The sequence below is a fragment of the Setaria viridis genome, chromosome 1 (genome assembly GCF_005286985.2).
Source record: "Setaria viridis chromosome 1, Setaria_viridis_v4.0, whole genome shotgun sequence".
Lineage (NCBI taxonomy): Eukaryota > Viridiplantae > Streptophyta > Magnoliopsida > Poales > Poaceae > Setaria > Setaria viridis.
Window position 1 is genome coordinate 406,933 of NC_048263.2, and position 17,843 is coordinate 424,775.

The 17,843-nt window shown below is 50.1% G+C and overlaps 3 protein-coding genes across 7 annotated transcripts; 1 reads left to right on the plus strand and 2 right to left on the minus strand.

Annotated features, from left to right (window-relative positions):
- Positions 1–390: 390 nt before the first annotated feature.
- LOC117845852 (protein KINESIN LIGHT CHAIN-RELATED 1) lies at positions 391–3,661 on the minus strand. Its single transcript, XM_034726938.2, has 3 exons — positions 2,859–3,661; positions 1,730–2,638; positions 391–954 (listed from the first exon to the last, which is right to left on the minus strand). The coding sequence occupies exons 1-3, from the start codon at positions 3,512–3,514 to the stop codon at positions 720–722; spliced, it is 1,800 nt and encodes a 599-aa protein (XP_034582829.1). The 5' UTR covers positions 3,515–3,661; the 3' UTR covers positions 391–719.
- A 619-nt stretch (positions 3,662–4,280) lies between these two features.
- On the minus strand, positions 4,281–7,447 carry LOC117845842 (disease resistance protein Pik-2). The gene is made up of 2 exons (XM_034726930.2): positions 6,495–7,447; positions 4,281–6,433 (listed from the first exon to the last, which is right to left on the minus strand). Exons 1-2 carry the CDS (start codon positions 7,373–7,375, stop codon positions 4,399–4,401), a joined length of 2,916 nt encoding a protein of 971 aa, XP_034582821.1. The 5' UTR covers positions 7,376–7,447; the 3' UTR covers positions 4,281–4,398.
- A 3,031-nt stretch (positions 7,448–10,478) lies between these two features.
- Positions 10,479–15,906, plus strand: LOC117861819 (uncharacterized). Of its 5 annotated transcripts, none has more exons than XM_072291729.1 (12): positions 10,479–10,916; positions 11,231–11,440; positions 11,538–11,999; positions 12,135–12,245; positions 12,330–12,509; positions 12,979–13,260; positions 13,615–13,735; positions 13,824–13,950; positions 14,166–14,222; positions 14,305–14,411; positions 14,708–15,330; positions 15,414–15,906. In XM_072291729.1, exons 1-8 carry the CDS (start codon positions 10,494–10,496, stop codon positions 13,940–13,942), a joined length of 1,908 nt encoding a protein of 635 aa, XP_072147830.1. In that variant the 5' UTR covers positions 10,479–10,493; the 3' UTR covers positions 13,943–13,950; positions 14,166–14,222; positions 14,305–14,411; positions 14,708–15,330; positions 15,414–15,906. The 5 variants fall into 5 exon arrangements, with proteins under 5 accessions (XP_072147830.1, XP_034601249.1, XP_072147798.1 ...); XM_034745358.1 differs by having other exon boundaries at positions 15,206–15,330; XM_072291697.1 differs by having other exon boundaries at positions 14,166–14,411.
- The last annotated feature ends 1,937 nt before the right edge of the window (positions 15,907–17,843 follow it).

A 17,843-nucleotide genomic window follows, 5' to 3' on the forward strand; every position in this document is an offset into this window, starting at 1 on the left:
GCGCATCCATTGGCCCAGATTCGCATCACGCGCATCCATTGGCCCATGGCCCATGGACTGGTTGTAGGCCCGCTTGGACCTCCGTCGCCGCCCTGGCTTCCCGTCTTCTCCATCCCCAATTCGCCTGGCATCATGGTGACTGCAAACTGCCCGGGCGGAAGAAGCTGCATGATCCAGCTTGTTGGCAAAGCCGTTGCGCTGCGCGGGGATCCGGACGAGTTGGCCGACCAAACTGATGCCGATGCGGCTCCAAACACATTTCCATTACGCACCACCTGCTTGCCGGCCGGGACATCATCTGCTCCCAGCACAAACCATCACCACAACATGCCATGCCTGATGCCTCGCAAAAGTCACAAATACAACAAGGGCAACACAGGCGATGCAATGTAGCAGTAACGAAAACAAATCACAGGTATTCATCACCCCACCACCAGAAACAGTATTCTCTTCTCCAGGTACAGCAGCACCCAGTTAAAAATACTCGTGAAAAAAAATAACAAAGAAGATAGTTTTTTTCCCGTAATGCAAGGAACACACACACACACAACAGCAGCAGCAGCAGCAGCACATGCGGCAAACAGCACAATCACCATCTTCCTAATAATGAACCTACACCAACATCTTTACACATGCCTTTCTTTCTTTCTTCTCCTCCCGCCCCCTTTTTATGTTACAAAGGCCACCGCGCCAGGCGATGCTGATGGAGCTCCTCACACTCAGCTCCTGAACCCGAAGTTGGACCACCTCCTCCCGGCCTCCTTCTTCGCCCGCGCCGCGTTGGACCCGAACAGGTTCTCCAGCGACTTCTGCTTCCGGTTCCGGGACCGCCCCGCCTCCTTCAGGAGCTCCGCCAGCCGCTTCTTCTCGTCCTCCACGTCAGGGTTCGCTGTGCCAAGCTTCTCTTCCCTCACCTTCAGGACGTGCTCCAGGATCTCGATCGCATCCTCCACTCTGGAAATGACAAATCAGAGAAATATGCACACGCATATTAGTAGCTGGTATTATTAAGCAACATAAATACGGATCATCTAATACGCACTACGAACTTGTAATTCATATATGCTATTTTCAGATGTACTATAAAATCTACCACTACACCCCAAAAAAGTGTAGCAATGCCTGACATATTGTGACCATCTGCAAATGTCTAGGTCGGTTTGGAAAAGGATGCATAAATGGGCACAGGTCTATCCTGAATATAGATCGGAATTTGCTACTTGTGTAACCAAACAAAAGTTGGGTAAAGAACATGTGGGGCATCTTGATGATGGACCACTAAAAATATATTATGACATCACATGTCCAGAATGATCAGCTGGTAAGCAACTCATTATGCCATCTACACTACATACTAGTTGTTACCGATTCAGATCAAGCAATCTTACACAAGATAACCTAAAGAACAAGACCACTCAACCCACCACCCACAAACACACGCAAGCTCACAATGTTCAGCAAGCATTCCCTTAGATTTACGAGGGGACCCAACAAGCTCACCCCCTTCAGATAGCATAAAATAAAATTCATGGGCACAACTTCTTACAGTTACAGTTGTAAATGATGAGGCACAGATACCATTATGAGCATATCAAAAACACCTAGAGGTCCTAAATGTGTAGATGTTTATTAAATATGTAATTTCGACATCAAGAGATGGGTATGATTGAACTCTGAATAAGATACAGTAGGTTGCAAACGAACCCAAGGTTGTGTTATGAACGCATACCTTCCCATGGCGTCATAGATTGCAGCAAGGTTGCTGTATACACCAAGAGTATCTGGATGCGATGCACCACACTCCTGCTCCAGAACTGCCCTTGCCTCTTCGAACAGCTGTGCAGCCTCATCTATCTTGAACAGTTGCACGCAAGCTAGCCCCATCTGGTTCAACAGAACACCGAAAAATGCCGACTTCCTTTCACCGCTAGCCCTCAACTTGGCAACCGCGCTCTCAAACGAGTTCCTTGAATCTGCATACCTCCCTATCATGTAGTACAGAACACCCATCTGTGCCTCAATGCCTGCAACAGTGCTCCACTGCCCTGGTGAGTCCTCCAGCAACTTGAGTGCTCTTTGAAGAAGCTTTAGGGCCTCATCGAGATCGCCAAGTGCCTCATAGATGGCAGCAATCTCCATTAGGCCTCCAGCAATCTCATCAGGGGCAGCACCAGGCGCGGGCTTGGCATAGACACGCAGGGCGTTCTCGCAGTAGGATTTGGACTCCCGGAGCCTGCCTGTTCGGTGGTAGAGGTCAGCGAGGCGGACATAGACCGATGCAACCGTAGGATGGTCGTCGCCACGGGCCGATTTGAGAACAGTCAGCGCCTTCTGGTAGGAGAAGACAGCCTCATCGAAGCGAGCGAGGGCGAGATAGGTGTTGCCTATGGCGACATCAATGGTGGCCACCTCGATGTCACGGCCGTTGGCAACCATGGTCATTGAGGCGAGCACGAGGTGCTCGAGGGCGCCGTCGTAGTCACCCTTGGCATCAAGGATGAGGGCCATCAGGCGGCGGTCCGAGGCCTCCTCGAGCGATGCCGGAGCGCTGTGCTCCCGGTGGATCTCGAGGGCTTTGCGGCACAGCTTCTCTGCTTCGTCGAATTGCAGAGCTTGGACGTGTGCTTCCGCCAAGTACCTGCTCATTGAGGAAAAGAATCACATCAGTGGTCATGCATGTCTCCCCTCTATGCATGCAAGTAATCAGTTTTAGCGGTCGAGATCCGCAGTTTTCTGTAACGACTAACGACCGGTGAGTTTGGCTTTGGCGATTTTGGAGGTGGTAAAAAATGTCGCCTTTTTGAGAGAGAGAGAGAGATGAGATCTAGATCGAGAAACAGGGGAGGCTTGATGATCACCTGCAGGTCTCGGCGACGCGGGGATCGCGCTCGCCTAGCGCGGCCATCTGGATCTCAAGCCCCTTGCCGTAGCATGCAATGGACTCGTCCATGCGGCCGAGCATGGCGTGCGTGTCGCCGAGCTGCATCCAGCCGGAGAAGGCGGCGAGGGACCAGTCCTCGCCCCTCTGGTCGGCCTCGGGCTCCTGCTGCTGCTGCTGGTCGTCGGCCTCGCCCTCTGCTGGCGGGGGCGGCGTGACGACCGCAACGGCGCGCTCGAGGACTGGTATGGCGTCGGCGTGCCGCCCCAGGCCGCAGTGGATGGCGGCCGCGACGTGGAGGCTCATGGCGAGCTCGAGCTCGGCGCCCTCCCCGCGTCGCTCGAGCGCCCGCGCGGCGCGCTCGGCGAACTCGAGCGCGCGCGCGGCGCCGCCGCCCTCCCCGGAGACCATGGCGTCGCGCGCCTGCTTGAGGAGGAAGGGCCCCAGATCCGGGTTGTCGAGCGACTCGTCGGCCTCGGGGCCCGGCGCGGCGGGCGCGGGCTTCCTGGGCTTGGCGCGCGAGGAGGTGGACGGGGACGGGGACGGCGGCGCCCGGCGGGGAAGCGGCGACGAGAGGCGGCGCGGCGGCGGGGCCGCCGCCGGGGGCGAGTTGTCGTTCGCGGCGAGGCCCGGCATGGCGGCCGGCGCGGAGTTAGGTGGCTAGGTGGAGGGAGGAGAGCTGGAGAGGAGGTGGCGACGACTGGATCGAGCTTCGGTAGCAGCAGTCGGGGAAGGGGAGGGAGGGGGGTTGGGCTGCCGTTGCTTGCTTGCTTGCTTGCAAGGGAAGACTTGCAGGCTGCAGCAGCTACAGCTACTACAGCTACAGCTGCCGATCGAATCGATGAGAGCAAGCGGTGGATGTGCCCGCGCGTCTCGTCTCGTGTCTGTCGTGATGGCAACGGCCGGATTGCCTGGCGTCATAATGACTCTGCCCTGCCATTACCGAGTACGAGAGTATACTATAATAACTCAAATCAAATCAATGGAGTCGTTAGCGTGCTTTACTTAATTATTAGTGTGATCAACAGCAACGTAAGGTGCGGTTCTCTACGTACTGGCGCCAGCTATTTATTTGTGTGACATGAATCCTAATAATTAGAGATACTAATATTAATAATTAGAGATGCTAATATTTATTCAAAGAAAATCCCCAATTCATTCTTATATGCATTTTTATTTTAGGGTAGTTCTGGATCATATTTGCCAGTTGGAAATGCTATCTGTTTTGCCGTTTCTGCTATCCATGGACACTCAAGTCTGAAGGCGGTTAGAAATAGCATGCAGCTTTGTCAATCCAAGTAACATGGTCAGTAACTCGTGTGACATCGGTCGCACTGCCGTCTCAAGAATGCACGCTTTTTAATTTATTTGAAAGTTCAGAAATTGAACCTGAAAAAAAATGTACACAACAACCAAATTAAATATATATTTGATGGAGTATGAACAGGAGAATTTAGGGAAATGATACAGTTTAGAGGGAATAATGGAATTGAAGCATCGTCCCCAGTAGGAAACAAGAGCTAGTGTCTCCAGTATCCCGCTACAACTTTGATCTGGTTGGACTTGTGGCGATTCTTGTTCATTCGATGGACCTGCTGCAGTGCACTTTTCAGCGACGGGTCGAATATCGAACCACAGAACTTCACCTCTTTAAGGTTATTCAAGTTGTCAATGCCGACAATGCTCGTGTTCTTATTATAGAGAGTCAATAGAAGCGTCTCGAGCTTCGCCATTGATCCTTTCTCAAATCTGACTTGTTTAATACATGTTGATGAGGACAGATCCAGGATCCTCAGCGCTGGAAACTTGTCCTTGGTTGCAACCAGCTCTGGGCCTCGGCAGCTTTCGCGCCTCAGTTGGAGGCTCTGCAGGCTGGGCAACTCACACAAGGAATCAAGTAGCTCGTCGCCAGCAAGCTCGGTGCTGTCCACGGAAAACTCGGCGAGGTGTTGGAGTGATGAGATCCAGCCAGGAAACCGACTAATGTGCCCATTGAAAACAAGACTCCGGAGGAGTGGTGGCGGCGAGGAGACCTGGAGGAGAAAGTCCAGAAGCTGGACAGTCGCTGACAGCTGGAGAGTTCGGAGGGCGTATGTCTTGCTCAGGGAGGAGGCAAGCTCGTGCGAAAACTCCTCTTTGTTGGGCTCCCCCTCGCTGTTGTCCAATGCAATACATAGAAACTGCAACCGTTGCAGCTCACCCATCTCTCGGGCAACCTGAACGTCGCCGACTTTGACAACGGCAAAATCCACCTCGCGCAGCGCCTTCATGTTCCCAAGCCCCAGTGGAAGAGACCACCTATCCACCCTCAGGAGCTCAAGTTTGCTCAGCTTTGTCACAGTTGGCGGCATGCTGTCGATCCCAGTCTCTTGAACATCGAGACTCTCCAAACACTCGAGGTCGCCAATTTCGCTAGGTATCACACTGATTAGTGTACCCCTCAAGCCCAAGAACCTGACAAGGTACAGCCGGCAGACATCTCTCATATGCTTGTTTCGCAGGGACTTGCAGCCTTCCAGGTCAAGTATCCTCAACAATCTGAACTCGCCTAGCCGATCCAGCAGCTTGCCGAGGCCTTTTTCGACCTGAAATGTACCCAGTGATCGGACATGTTGTAGATTCATTGCCTCAATGCCGCCATGCCTCACACGACGACGCTGCTCCACAGCTTTCTTCTTCTTCTTCTTCTTCTTGTTATTGGGAGGACGACCACGCTCCTCCTCGTCTTCAACATTGCCATGGACAGAGAGGCGGCGAACCAGGCCACGGGCCAATCCTCCTCCGTATTGCCGCCCTACCAAGCAAACAAAGTTAGCCTCTTGGGATTTCGACACCATCACCTCAAGCATCATATCGTGCACCCGGCACGCTTCCTCCGTTCTCGGATAGCCATAGTACACCCCACTCCTCGGCAGCTTGTCTAGTTGAATCATGTTCCTGCTTATCAACTCGTCCAAGTACTCTTCTGCCACATCAAACAAAGTCAAACCCCGCTTCTCAGCAACCAGACCTTCAGCAATCCACCTGTACAGCAGCCTGTTCTTGGCAACCACATAATCCTCAGGGAAAATGCTCAGATACAGCATACAAGCCTTTAGATGATGAGGCAGGTACCCGTAGCTGAGTGTAATCAGTTGCCTCATCCCCTCAAGGGTGGGATGGTTCTCCATCTGAGAACCAATCGAGTTGGAAACTCTTATCCACATCAATACACTCTCAACCGAATTGTAGCTTGCTAGGATGCTGGCGATCTTAACAATTGCCAATGGTAATCCACCACACTTGTTCAAAATCTTGCTCATGGTGTCTTTCAATCCATCGGGACAAGCACCCACGGAGCCAAATACTATCTTGACGAACAGTTTCTCACTGGCGTGTTGTTCCAGAGGCTTCATATGATGGACAAAGTCCTCTGAAACACTACTTGCTGCTTTGGCCACGGTCTCTATCCGAGTCGTCACAATGATTCTGCTGCCGCAGTTATTCTCTGGCAATCCGATGCGGATAGCTTCCCATGCTGGCAGGCTCCATACATCATCAATCACAATGAGATACCTGGTGCAGAGAGCGAGATTAAAAGTTTTATTTGAAGAAGGTAAACTGTAAACATGTGTACCTCTTATTCATGAGGAGCTCGTTAAGCTTGGTGGACAGGCCTTCCACATCCATCTGGTCAATATTGAGTTGGTTCATGGCGTGGGTTCTACCCGCGTCCCCATCTTGTTTCACTTTGGCGATCTGCGGGAGCAGTCGGGCGAGCAGTCCCTTCATGTCCTTGACGCCATCGAACGCTTGTGACACGGACACCAGCGCCTGGCACTCGAAGTCCGCTTCCAGCTGCCGGCACAACTCCATGGCCAGGGTCGTCTTCCCCAGCCCTCCGAACCCCACGATGGAGAACACCTTGAGCCTTTTGTCATCGTCAACATGGATCTCCTTGATTCTCTGGGCCAGGGTGTCGGCCTGTTCCCTGATGCCGACAAGCTGATGATCGGGGTCATCGTCGGCACGCCGGAGCCGGGCACTCGCGGACGCGGACGCCGCCGAGACAGGGGCGAACCAGGGAGACCTGGGTAACGCCGCCCGGTCGATGTGGTAACGGCCTCGGCGTTCGCTGACGGCGTAGGTACGTGCCAGCAGGGCCTTGACGTCGGCGGCGAGGTTGCGTTGCAACCGCAGCTTCTCCAGCTGGTACTTGGGCCATTTGAGAACGTAAGGCAGGAGCTTTCCCGAGATGGGGCGGTTGACGCGGAGGCGGTAGATGTCGGCGCAGTCCTCGGCGTCGTAGGCGAGCTCCCGCACCTGCTTCTCCCACTCCCCGACAAGGTGGTCGATGGCGCTCTCGTCCGCCTCGGAGATCATGCGGAGCACGGCGTTCATGGTGGCCAGCTCGTCCGTTAGGAGGACGATCTTGTTGCCGACGCCGCGGATCTCCTGGAGCTCCTCCACCACCAGCTGCCCCAGCTTGCTCACAATGGATTGCGCTGCGCTCTCCATCTCTCTGCCTCAGCAAGGCGGAGGAGTCTACGGAACCAACACGGTGAAGGAGTCGGAATGGGCTGGGAGGACTCAACAAGTCCAGGCTAATCAGTTCAGTGGGGGGCACCCTGACCGGTCGTCCTCACGTGGTGGGCCTAGCATTCATGTTGGTAGCTACCGCACACCAACAATTATCATTTATCAATGGGTCAGACAAGACAGAGTACCGTGATTTGAGATAGAAAATTGCTCATGGGACCAAACTTTGGGGGTGTTTGGATAGCCGCTAAACTTTAGCAGTATCACATCGGATGTTCGGATGCTAATTAGGAGGACTAAACATGAACTAATTATATAAAACTAATTGCAGAACCCTGTGCTAATTCGCGAGACGAATCTATTAAGCCTAATTAATCCATCATTAGCAAATGGTTACGGTAGCACCACATTGTCAAATCATGGACTAATTAGGCTTAATAGATTCGTCTCGCGAATTAGACTCCATCTGTGCAATTAGTTTTGTAATTAGCCTACGTTTAATACTCCTAATTAGCATCCAAACATCCAATGTGACAGGTGCTAAACTTTAGCAGGGTGTTTCCAAACACCCCCTTTATCTTCTATGGGCCTGTTTAGTTGCTCGATTTTGGACAACCAAAATCACTACGCAACACTGTAGCATACTGTAGCGTTTCGTTTGTATTTGTGAATTCTTGTCCAAATATTGACTAATTAGACTCAAAAGATTCGTCTCGCAAAGTACAACCAAACTGTGCAATTAATTTTTGATTTCGTCAACATTCAGTACTCCATGCATGTACCGTAAGTTTGATGTGATGGGGAATCTTCTTTTTGCATAGTGCCAAAGTTGGGATTTCAGGGTAACTAAACAAGGTCTATATATGTCTACTTAAAGTCACGGTTGTTCTTCGAACCGTCATGGTTGTTTTGAAAAAAAAAATTCTTAACTTTTTCGTAATCAACCTGCGATCCTTGAATATGTCTTGACGATTTGCAAAAAAGTTCCAAACTTTACTGCAAATTGATCCGAGGTCCGGCCTTTGCTCTTGTTCTCTCGTACGTGCGCTGCAGCTTGAGAAAGAGCTTCGTGGACTCGGCACGCCGGGACAGCGAGCACACGTCAAGGTGGCACCGCAGCACCAGCCGCCAGTACGCGCGCTTGATGTCCTCCGTGCCTATGTCCGCCTAGTACTCCAGCGACAGCACCTTGTAGTAGTCGCTTCTGCTCTCCGAGCCGAGACTTGATCTCGTCGATCTCGTCCCCGCCGCCACGGCCATGCCCTTGCAGTGGTTCTTATTACAGCCAAAGGCGACCGTGGTGTTAATCGTGCTAGGACATCTCACCATGAGGATGGTGCCGGTGTTCATGGCTAATTAGCTGCACCAGGAAAGTTAGCTTTGCAGGTGATTGAGTGCGAGGCTGCGAGCGAGGCGCGCTGGAGATGCCAATGGTGTCTGTATATATATAAAGGCCGGGACCTCACACCCCCTCTCAATGACGTCCATCCCCTTCTGACCCGAAACTAAGGCCTCCACATCTAGCAATTGGGGGCTCGATTTTGCACTCGATTGGAACGATTTGGAGTGAATTATAGAAGGGAGGTGGATGGAAATGAGAAGAAGAGGAGAACACACTCCTGCTCATGGTGGCCAGAGCCGCTATGGCCTAGCGCTCGAAGCAGGAATGAGGTTAGGCACGGAAAGGACGAGCACTAGCCTGGGCAACGGCGAGGACGACAAGGTGCGCAGCGCCTGGGTGACAGTTAGGATGGGGCAAGATGCAGGTGGCGCCGATAGACGAAGAGGCAGCGACTGGCTGGATGACGATGAGTACGGAGAAAATCGAATGGATGGATAGAGCAGAGGATAAGTGCTGAACTTCTTTGTGTGGATCCATATTAGGAACAAGCGAATAATAACGTGAGAGCAAGTAAGTACCTGTAGCAACGCACGAGTATTTTTGCTAGTAGTATTAAAGTGTGGTAAATTTCTTCCTACCGTATTTTTCAAAGAATCCATCATCTTTTCCCTAATTAACCCGCTGTTGATACGAAAACGCGCCGTGCCAATTAGTCCAACAGCGTCCACCTCTGCACCAAACTAGTCACACTGGTTTGGTAGGTGGATTAGACCGGTCTCGCCGAGGAGCCAGACGAATGCCCGTTCAGGTGGGGTCCAATTGAGGTAGGCGCATTTAGGTTGCCCTAGGCTCGATAGGCATAGTGGTGATGAGCATGTACATGCGCATATCGTGCGTGTGTGCAAGTGTAAGCATCTACGATGTAAAAAACAGAAGTGAGAGGCTAAGGGCCTGTTTGGCTCCAGAGCTAAACTTTAGCCCCCGTCATATCGGATGTTTGATATATCGGATGTTTGATATTAATTAGGAGTATTAAACATATGCTAATTACAAAACTAATTGCACAGATGGAGGCTAATTTACGAGACGAATCTAGTAAGCCTAATTAATCCATGATTTGATAATGTGGTGCAACAATAACCATTTGCTAATGCTGGATTAATTAGGTTTAATAGATTTGTCTTGCGAATTAGCCCAGAACTTCTACAATTAGTTTTATAATTAGCTCATATTTAATACTTCTAATTAGTATCCGAACATTCGATGTGATAAGAACTAAACTTTAGCCTGTTCAAACAGCCCTAAATGACTCGTGGCGTTTGCTCCTCAACAATGCACATTGTCATCTCACTAGGTCTTGGTCAGTTTCAAAAAAAGTGAACTTGGTCTCGTGCCTTCCTCGTGTGGATTCGACGCGCGTGCCTCAAGACTCGTGTGAGCATCACGAGCAGAACATGACCCACTTGACGAACGGAAGGCACACGAAAGACGTGTAGAGTAGCTGTCGGCAGTCGGCGGTGTGTATAGATACGTGCAGTCGTATACGACGACAAGTTCTACATGGGCCGCGTGTCGAGCGACATATATATCAATGGGCTTAAAGAGTTCCACAACGTGTGTGGGCCGTCCAGTCCACTTTTCGGGTTGGGCCCTATATTGATGGACGTGGCCGATAAACCTCAAAACCTCCGGGGCGCTCGTCGTCTTCACCTCCGGCAAAATCAAACCACACACCCGGTGGAGTACGAGGCCAAAATGCCGTCCCCGTCTCTCCTGCTCCGCGCCCCTCCTCCCTCCCCGCGCATCGCCTCCCCCCGCCGCCGATGCTCTGCCTCCCCCTCCCCACCCCCTTCCCTCAGACCGACCCGCGCCCCCCTTCGCCTCCACCCTCTGCGCCTGCCCCCCGCGGGCCGCCGCGCGCCTCGCGCCACCTCCCGCGTCGTGGAGGCGGGCGACGCCGACGGCCTCATCCCGATCGCGCGCTGCTACGAGGGCCGCCTCGCGCGCCTCGAGGTCACCGGCGCGGCGCGGCGGGAGCAGGCGGTCGCTGCCGCGGCCGCGGCGGATGGAGGGGCCGCGGCTGAGGCGCACCTCGCCGCCGGCGCCGAGGCCATGGTAGTCGAGGCGTTCCTCCCCGGGCCCGATGGGGGCGGGACGAGCGCATCGTCCACACGAGTGGTGAGGGGCTGCTATTGGGTGGAACAACAGTATCTTGCTGTGCCCATTCGGATTGATTGTTTTGGATTTTGTTAAGCCACACACTAGTTGTAGAAAGCATTCAGTCCAATCTGCGCTACTGAGTCCACTTGTTCCAAACATTGTTCTTATGAGCCAATGCAGAGTAAAATTTCACCCACTACCCACTATTGTATGGCGCCCTAGGAGGAACCTACTGCCTTACTTTTGTATGCGAATAATTGCAGCAGCCTTGAATTTCTGTTCGATTGTCTGTCTTATGCTGAATCATGAGTAAGTTTTCGCAATTTCTGTAGGTTTTGCAAGCCAAGGAAGTTAAAGACAAGGCCAGTAAGATAAAGAAACAATTCGGATCTGAGTTTTTCTCTGAAAATGAACCCGATTCAGAGACTATATTGGCTATGGCATTTAAGCAAGTTGTAATGCAACAGCTTTCAAACTTTCGGCTCGAGGTCTTCTCTCCAGGTTCAGAGAGAGATGTACAAGATTTAGGCAAATCACGAAAGGTGCAAATTCTTGAAGTTTGTGATATTTTGATTTTTGTTTTCCTTCTTTCTCTGCTTAGTACTTCTTGCTGAATGCTGGTTTGGGAATGTACAACAGGTATCTGTGGATTTTAATGTCATCTCATCAGATGAAAAACTTCTGGCTTCTCTTGCTGAAGCCATTTTCTCCTGTGCCATCGAGGATGCCAGCAACAATCACATCGGGGGCACTGGCAGTTTGTTTCAGAAGCGACAGTTCAACTGCTCAATCGACTCCTCTGTTTGTATACACAAAATTTCTGAGGCAGAAATAGTGAGAAATGCTAAGAGATGCCTGGAGTATTTTAGTCTAACGAAATCTCCTCAGAATATGCACAAAACAAAGAATGGATGGTGGCCATTGCCAAATTATGAAAGTTTGGTGAAAATCGGGGGTCCTGAGTTTGTCCTTTGGGCTAATGAGTACATTCCTATCTACAAACTGCAAATAAATGCCAAAGCATTTGAGAATACTAATCTTGAAGGCCGTCATAAGTTAGAAAGTAATAGGTGGGAAGTTCTTTTAACCCACTCCCAACTGGTACACTGTTATTCCCTCCCTTTCCTTCATTGGACACATTTGTTTTCTAGAAATAATATGAGACCAAGCCAATGTGAAAAATCTGGTCCTTTGTATGTCTTCTAACTTGTTTCTGTCCATTTCCACCACTTTTAGGCGGAACTAGGGAACATTATAGACATGTACTTTGAAGACCAATTCACATTACCAGGCAAAACTTTCCATCCTCACTGGAATCCAGATCCATCAAAGATTAAAAAGAACAATGTATGCTGATACTGCCCAGGCCAAAGTTTTCTCGCATTCAGTATTTATCAAACTCTGGCCATCGACTAATTTTGTTTTATGCAGGGCTATTTGAACAACCTTTTTACTTTCTTGGCTGGTAGCTGTATTATTCTTTTTGTCGCCATCTTTGCTCAGTTATGCTGGCCTCGATCTCTTAGGGACAAAAGACTATTCAAGGGAAGTTCAAATGTCTCATCATCTCAGAGCTGCGGTTCTGATATCAACTCTCTCGATAGCAGTGAGGTATTTATCTAGTCCTTGTGAATCTGTTATTTGTCCAAGGGATGTTAATGCTCAAATTTAGTGATGGATTCCTTTTTGTGATACCCCCATTACCAGTTCACGTAACATTGATTCATTACAATGCCTGAAGGAAAGTTTGTCATCCCATTTTAGCTAGTTTAATTTTTCACTTATATGTACTTATCTTCTGTTAGTACTTGACAATATTCGGACAGGCTGCATTTCATCTGTTTAAAAACTAATTATTAGCTGCCACTTTGAAAATCGGAAAGTTTCAGGATGCGATCCCCCCCTTCAAAGATTAACCAAGTTAAGTTCAAGGCAAATTTGTTATGTGTGTGTAAGTAAGACTGAAATACTGAACTAACATGCCTGCCTGCATAACCAGATCAAAGGATAACTAATCTATCGGTCATTCTCAGTTTATTATGTGTGCTGCATGTTTTGTCTGATTTACTCCTCTTCTCAGATACAAGCTTATTGCACATCTCTTATTAAGAAAATGAAAGACTCGTATGGCTGCCCTGGTGATGTAATCATTGATGCACGTATTGGAGCATGGGTTGGAGAACTACCTGACTGCTTCAAGGGAATCAATAGCCAGGATAGCACTGCTTCTGGCAATGTTCAGCATCCTGACACTTTTAGCCAAGAAAATCAATCCCAGTTGGTGCCAACTAATAGTAAGATGTCTGATTTGGAACAAAATGATAGAACTCAGGAAACTCTGCAGAATATTGCTAGTTTTCAGGTACCTCGTCTCATCATCTCTTTTATAATGTTGTAGATGCCTTTAGAAATACCTTTTTACTATGTATTATTCTTTGGTTGCATCCCTTTTTTCATTGGTACTGCAGTTCTTTTTTCTTCAATAAGGAAGCTTTATCAAATGTTACTACAGTTCTCTTGACGTAATGATAGTAGAGTAGGAATATAGAATGCTAATGTTTTAGTCTTTCTGAAAACAAGCCTTTTGTGTGGCATTTGCTAAGCTGGGTTGCTGCAGGCATCCAGTATAAGTTTTGTATCTGCATTTATGTAGGGAAAAAAACATTCTTGGTAATCAGCTCACACTCAACCCATCGCTTGATTCACTTATTTGTAGGTGGTCATGTCAGAAGAAGGTAAAGTAGTGGGATTTCAGCCAACTAACCGCCCAGCTGTGAACCATTGGTCAACAAACCCACTTGCTACACTTCTGTATCAAGGGCGAACGCTTTCTCCAGGTACTATAATGGAACAATGGACTTTGTTCTTGTATGTATGAACACTGAATATAAATTCCATCTAATCCTTTAAAATCGATATTGTCAGGTATTCTGGAACCAAAGCTTAAAATTTCTCGTCCAGCTAAGGCTGTCCCAATTGAATTGTTGATGTCGGTAAATCAAGATTCCTTTTTTGCTTTGGCAAGGCCCATTCAAGACCTATAGTAGCAGAGGTGATATATCACTCCTCTACTTGCTTCATATTGAGTTGTTTCTTTTCCTGAAAATGGTTTATATTAATCACCACTACTACCTACTTATGCAAAAGCTTGTAGCTGCCAACTTTCTTATATTAAGGCATTTACAGTTTTACACAAATGGCACCATGTCTTATTATGATTTGCTCCTTTTTGGTCAAATAATGCTCAATGCATGTCTGTAACAACAGAGTGAAAGATTTGGCTGTTCTGGTGATATAATGGTTGATGCAAATATTGGAGCTCAGGTTGGAGAGCTGCCTGACTGCTTCATTAGCATCAATAGCATGGATAATGCTGCTTCTGATGATGTTCAACATCTGAATGTAGCTATCCTAGAAAATCAACTGCAGTTGGTGCCATCTAATTTTCAGATGGGCTGTTTGGAACGAAATGATACAACTCAGGAAATCTGGCAGAACTTTGCAAGTTTTCAGGTATGTTTATCCAACTTAAGTTATAAGGGGGATTTCTCTCGTAGCATATGAAGATGTTCTGTACCCTCTATTATGATATTCTATCATATTTGAGATTCCTACTTGGTTGATGATCGTTTTCAATTTTTTTTTGTATATGGAATTCGGAACTTGGAAGTATCAATACCTTTCCTTAGCATGTTAACTATCATGTCATTTGTAAATATCCTACGCACATGTTAAAGTAGAGTACACTTACTTACTGTCTTGCAATGTCTTTTTGCCGCATATTGAATTGTTCTTTTGATATTGACAAGGAAGAGACTACATTCTCACTTTTGCTGGTACATCTCATGGCCCGGATGTAGTCCAAAGGACAAGTGGAAGAAGGGTACAATCCTAGAATTGCTTGCTGTCTAGCTCTAGGCACGAGCCTCCTTGGCCATTGCCCCTTCTCCCTCAATTTCCCCCTGGATTCCCTCCCTCAGTCCATGCACACAATAGTACAGCCTTAGTTTGATATGTTTCATACTATGTTTGCAACAAAAAAAATAGGACTGCAAACTTTTTTAGTCGTATTGAAAACAAGTTGTATGTGATTAGTTTGTTAAGCTTTCCTCTTTGCTGGTTTGCATGAGGCATCCCTTTTTTTTGTATTGCATTTAACGTTATATGCTGATGAAACTCCCTTCATCAACTTTGTGTAAGAAGTTACTTCCCCCCCTGTTCTTTTCTTTTGCGAAAGACTTTTCCCCCTGTTATCTTGAGCTAATCAGCTTAAACTTTACACCACATCGCCTGACTCACCTATGTAGGTGATTATATTAGAAGACAGTAGAGTTGTTGTGAGATTTCAGCAAAACTAGCTGCCTAACTGTGAACCATTGGGCAAAATCTCCGCAAGCAACACTTCTTTATAAGAACTGGAAGCTCTCTCCAGGTACAACAATCTACCCATATCCCATCTGATTTCATTCTTAATATCTAATTTTGCATTCATTGACAGTAGGATTTCTGTTTTAGTGGTTCTTTTTTTTTCAGAAAAATAAATTGCACAAAACCCGTCTCGTGGTTGAATGAAGTGGCTGTTGCCGTTTGCTCCTCCGCCATGCACCTCCTGGTTCCTCTGCAAGGCGCTCGATTGTCAGCTATGTTGGCTGGCACTCACGCCAAACGTCGAGCTGTTCATCCACTCCTTCCTGCTGCTGTTCCAAGTCACCAAGCCCAGCTGCAACGTGGTCTGCTGCCTCGTTGGGAAGCACGGCGCGGCGGACACCATCTCCATTGCCAAATGTTCGCTTAAATGTGTTCGGAGTTTAGCGCAGCGGTGTCCGGCCTTACCGCTTGAGCGAACCAAAGTGATGTTATAGATGCACAATTGTATTAGAAGCATTGAAAAGAAAAAATAGTGAGGGCATCAACATTGATGTAAGTTACTGATGGGCTATGATGGAATTGTTTGTAAATACATTCAATTAAATCCAATCTTTTCAATTAGATGAGTGAATTGGATCAATTCTTTCCGCTTTGAGTATGGCAAAATCTGAATCTGAAAACTACAGCCAATGCGCACCATTTTGCAAGAAAGCAAAAGGGATACAAATACAGTTGCGATAAACTTTCTGAGTAAAAACCTGAACATCCAAAAAAAAAGGAACGAACGGCACATTGTATTTCTTCGCGTTTGCATTATTCTTAACGACAAATAAAAATCACAAACAAAGAGTAGCCGATACAAAGCAGTCAAGCTTCTGATCTCCTGCTGCGTCAAAGCAATCTAGTCAGAAGTTCTTCGTATACCTCACGTTGAAATTTCAGAGGTTTTTTTTTCCCCCTGCAGCAGGAGTGAGTAGAAGTCGAACGAGGCTCTCCGTATATGGCCTCACGTTGAAACTCCAGAGGTTCTTCCATTTCCTTCCCCGACGACGACCTGGTACCTGATGCGATCGAACCTGCACACGGTGGTCGGCAAATAATGGCCGCAGAGCACGCAGCGACGCCGCCACAGCAGCGAGAAGCACAAGACGATGCTCGCCGCCGCCGATCGTGGTGCGAGCCCGACTGCTCGAGCCGGCATCAACGCAGCTGGGCTGGGCAGTGGGCACGTCCGCCCGCGTCATGAACGCCTCCATCGTCGCCTCCGCCACGGAACCCAGCCGCGCGCGACACCATGCGCCGGACGCCGGCCGCTACCGTCACTCCCGGCCGTAGATGCAAGCTCCGCTGCCGCGGTCGCAGAGCTCGAGTTCCCCGCGCCACGCACCCACCGCCTGCGGTGGCGCGCCGCGCCGGGCGGCACGGCGCGGGCAGGGACTCCCCGGCGACACAACTGGCACGCCGTACCGGGCGGGCGGGCTGGGGAACGTGTAGGTCCGCTCGCAGGACACGCAGAACGGGAACCGGCGCCCCCCCTTGGCCTCTAGTGGCCGTAGGATCAGCCTCGTGAGGTCGAGATGAACGTGCTGGCCCGCTGTTGACCTGGACGACGCGCTGCATGGGGCTTCATCCAGTGAGCCCTGGCGCCGCCCACCAAGGAAGGCAGCGCCGCCGGCTGCAGAGCTTCGTTGGCGACGCCGACTCCTGCGCGCCCACGCGTTTCGTCGCCATGATCGTTGACGGCGCCGGTTATTCGCCACCGGCACGCGCGCAATGCCCGCGCGAGCAGCGCCGCCACCGAGCATGGGCTGCCCCTTGCGCAATCGGCGCCGCAGCTGGCGTCGAACGAACGGCGCGGTCGCATTGACGTCGAGCCGAGACACGGCGCGCACGCACCGGCACCACCCTGCCGGGCGCCTCGCCGAGGATTGAGACGCTCGTGGTGCGCGCAATGCAATTATTGCCCGTCTGGCAAGGAAGATGCAAGCGGAAACGTCCGCGGCCAAGGATGGCAGGGGAAGAGGGATTGCTTCAGCAGGAGACAGCAAGCAAGGACGCAAGGTTGTGATTGCGATCCATGGTTGGGACCTAGTAATTGCTTCTGTTGGGCTGCTGCATGATGGGCAGGCACGGCGTCGTCCTGTTCTATCCGTGATTCGGACGGGCGGCATGGCCGGCACTTGCTTGGCCGCGCTCAGCGGACCGGGCTTCAGCAGCGGCGCCATGGGCAACGCCACGAACGCACTCATTCGTTTAGATTGTATTGTACGGTCGCCGAGCATGCAGAGAGAGCGCGGCGACGGAGGAGACGCCGACCGCGCAGCGAGGCGTTTGTTGAGGCCGCCGAAGCCGGATCCGTACGTCGGGGACGATCTGGGCGGTGCAGAAGCCGTCGTCCGTCGAGGCGTGTGCTGATGATCCAGGGAACGTCGCATCCGGACTCATGGCCACCGCCGCCGTGCGCGAGCCGCGACGCCTGGAACTCGGTCCGTGCCGCCGTCCGTGGATAGCACGCCGCCGCCGAGCTCGTGCTGGGCTAACGCTCCACGAATTCGCGGTCGGAAGTTCCGTGGACGC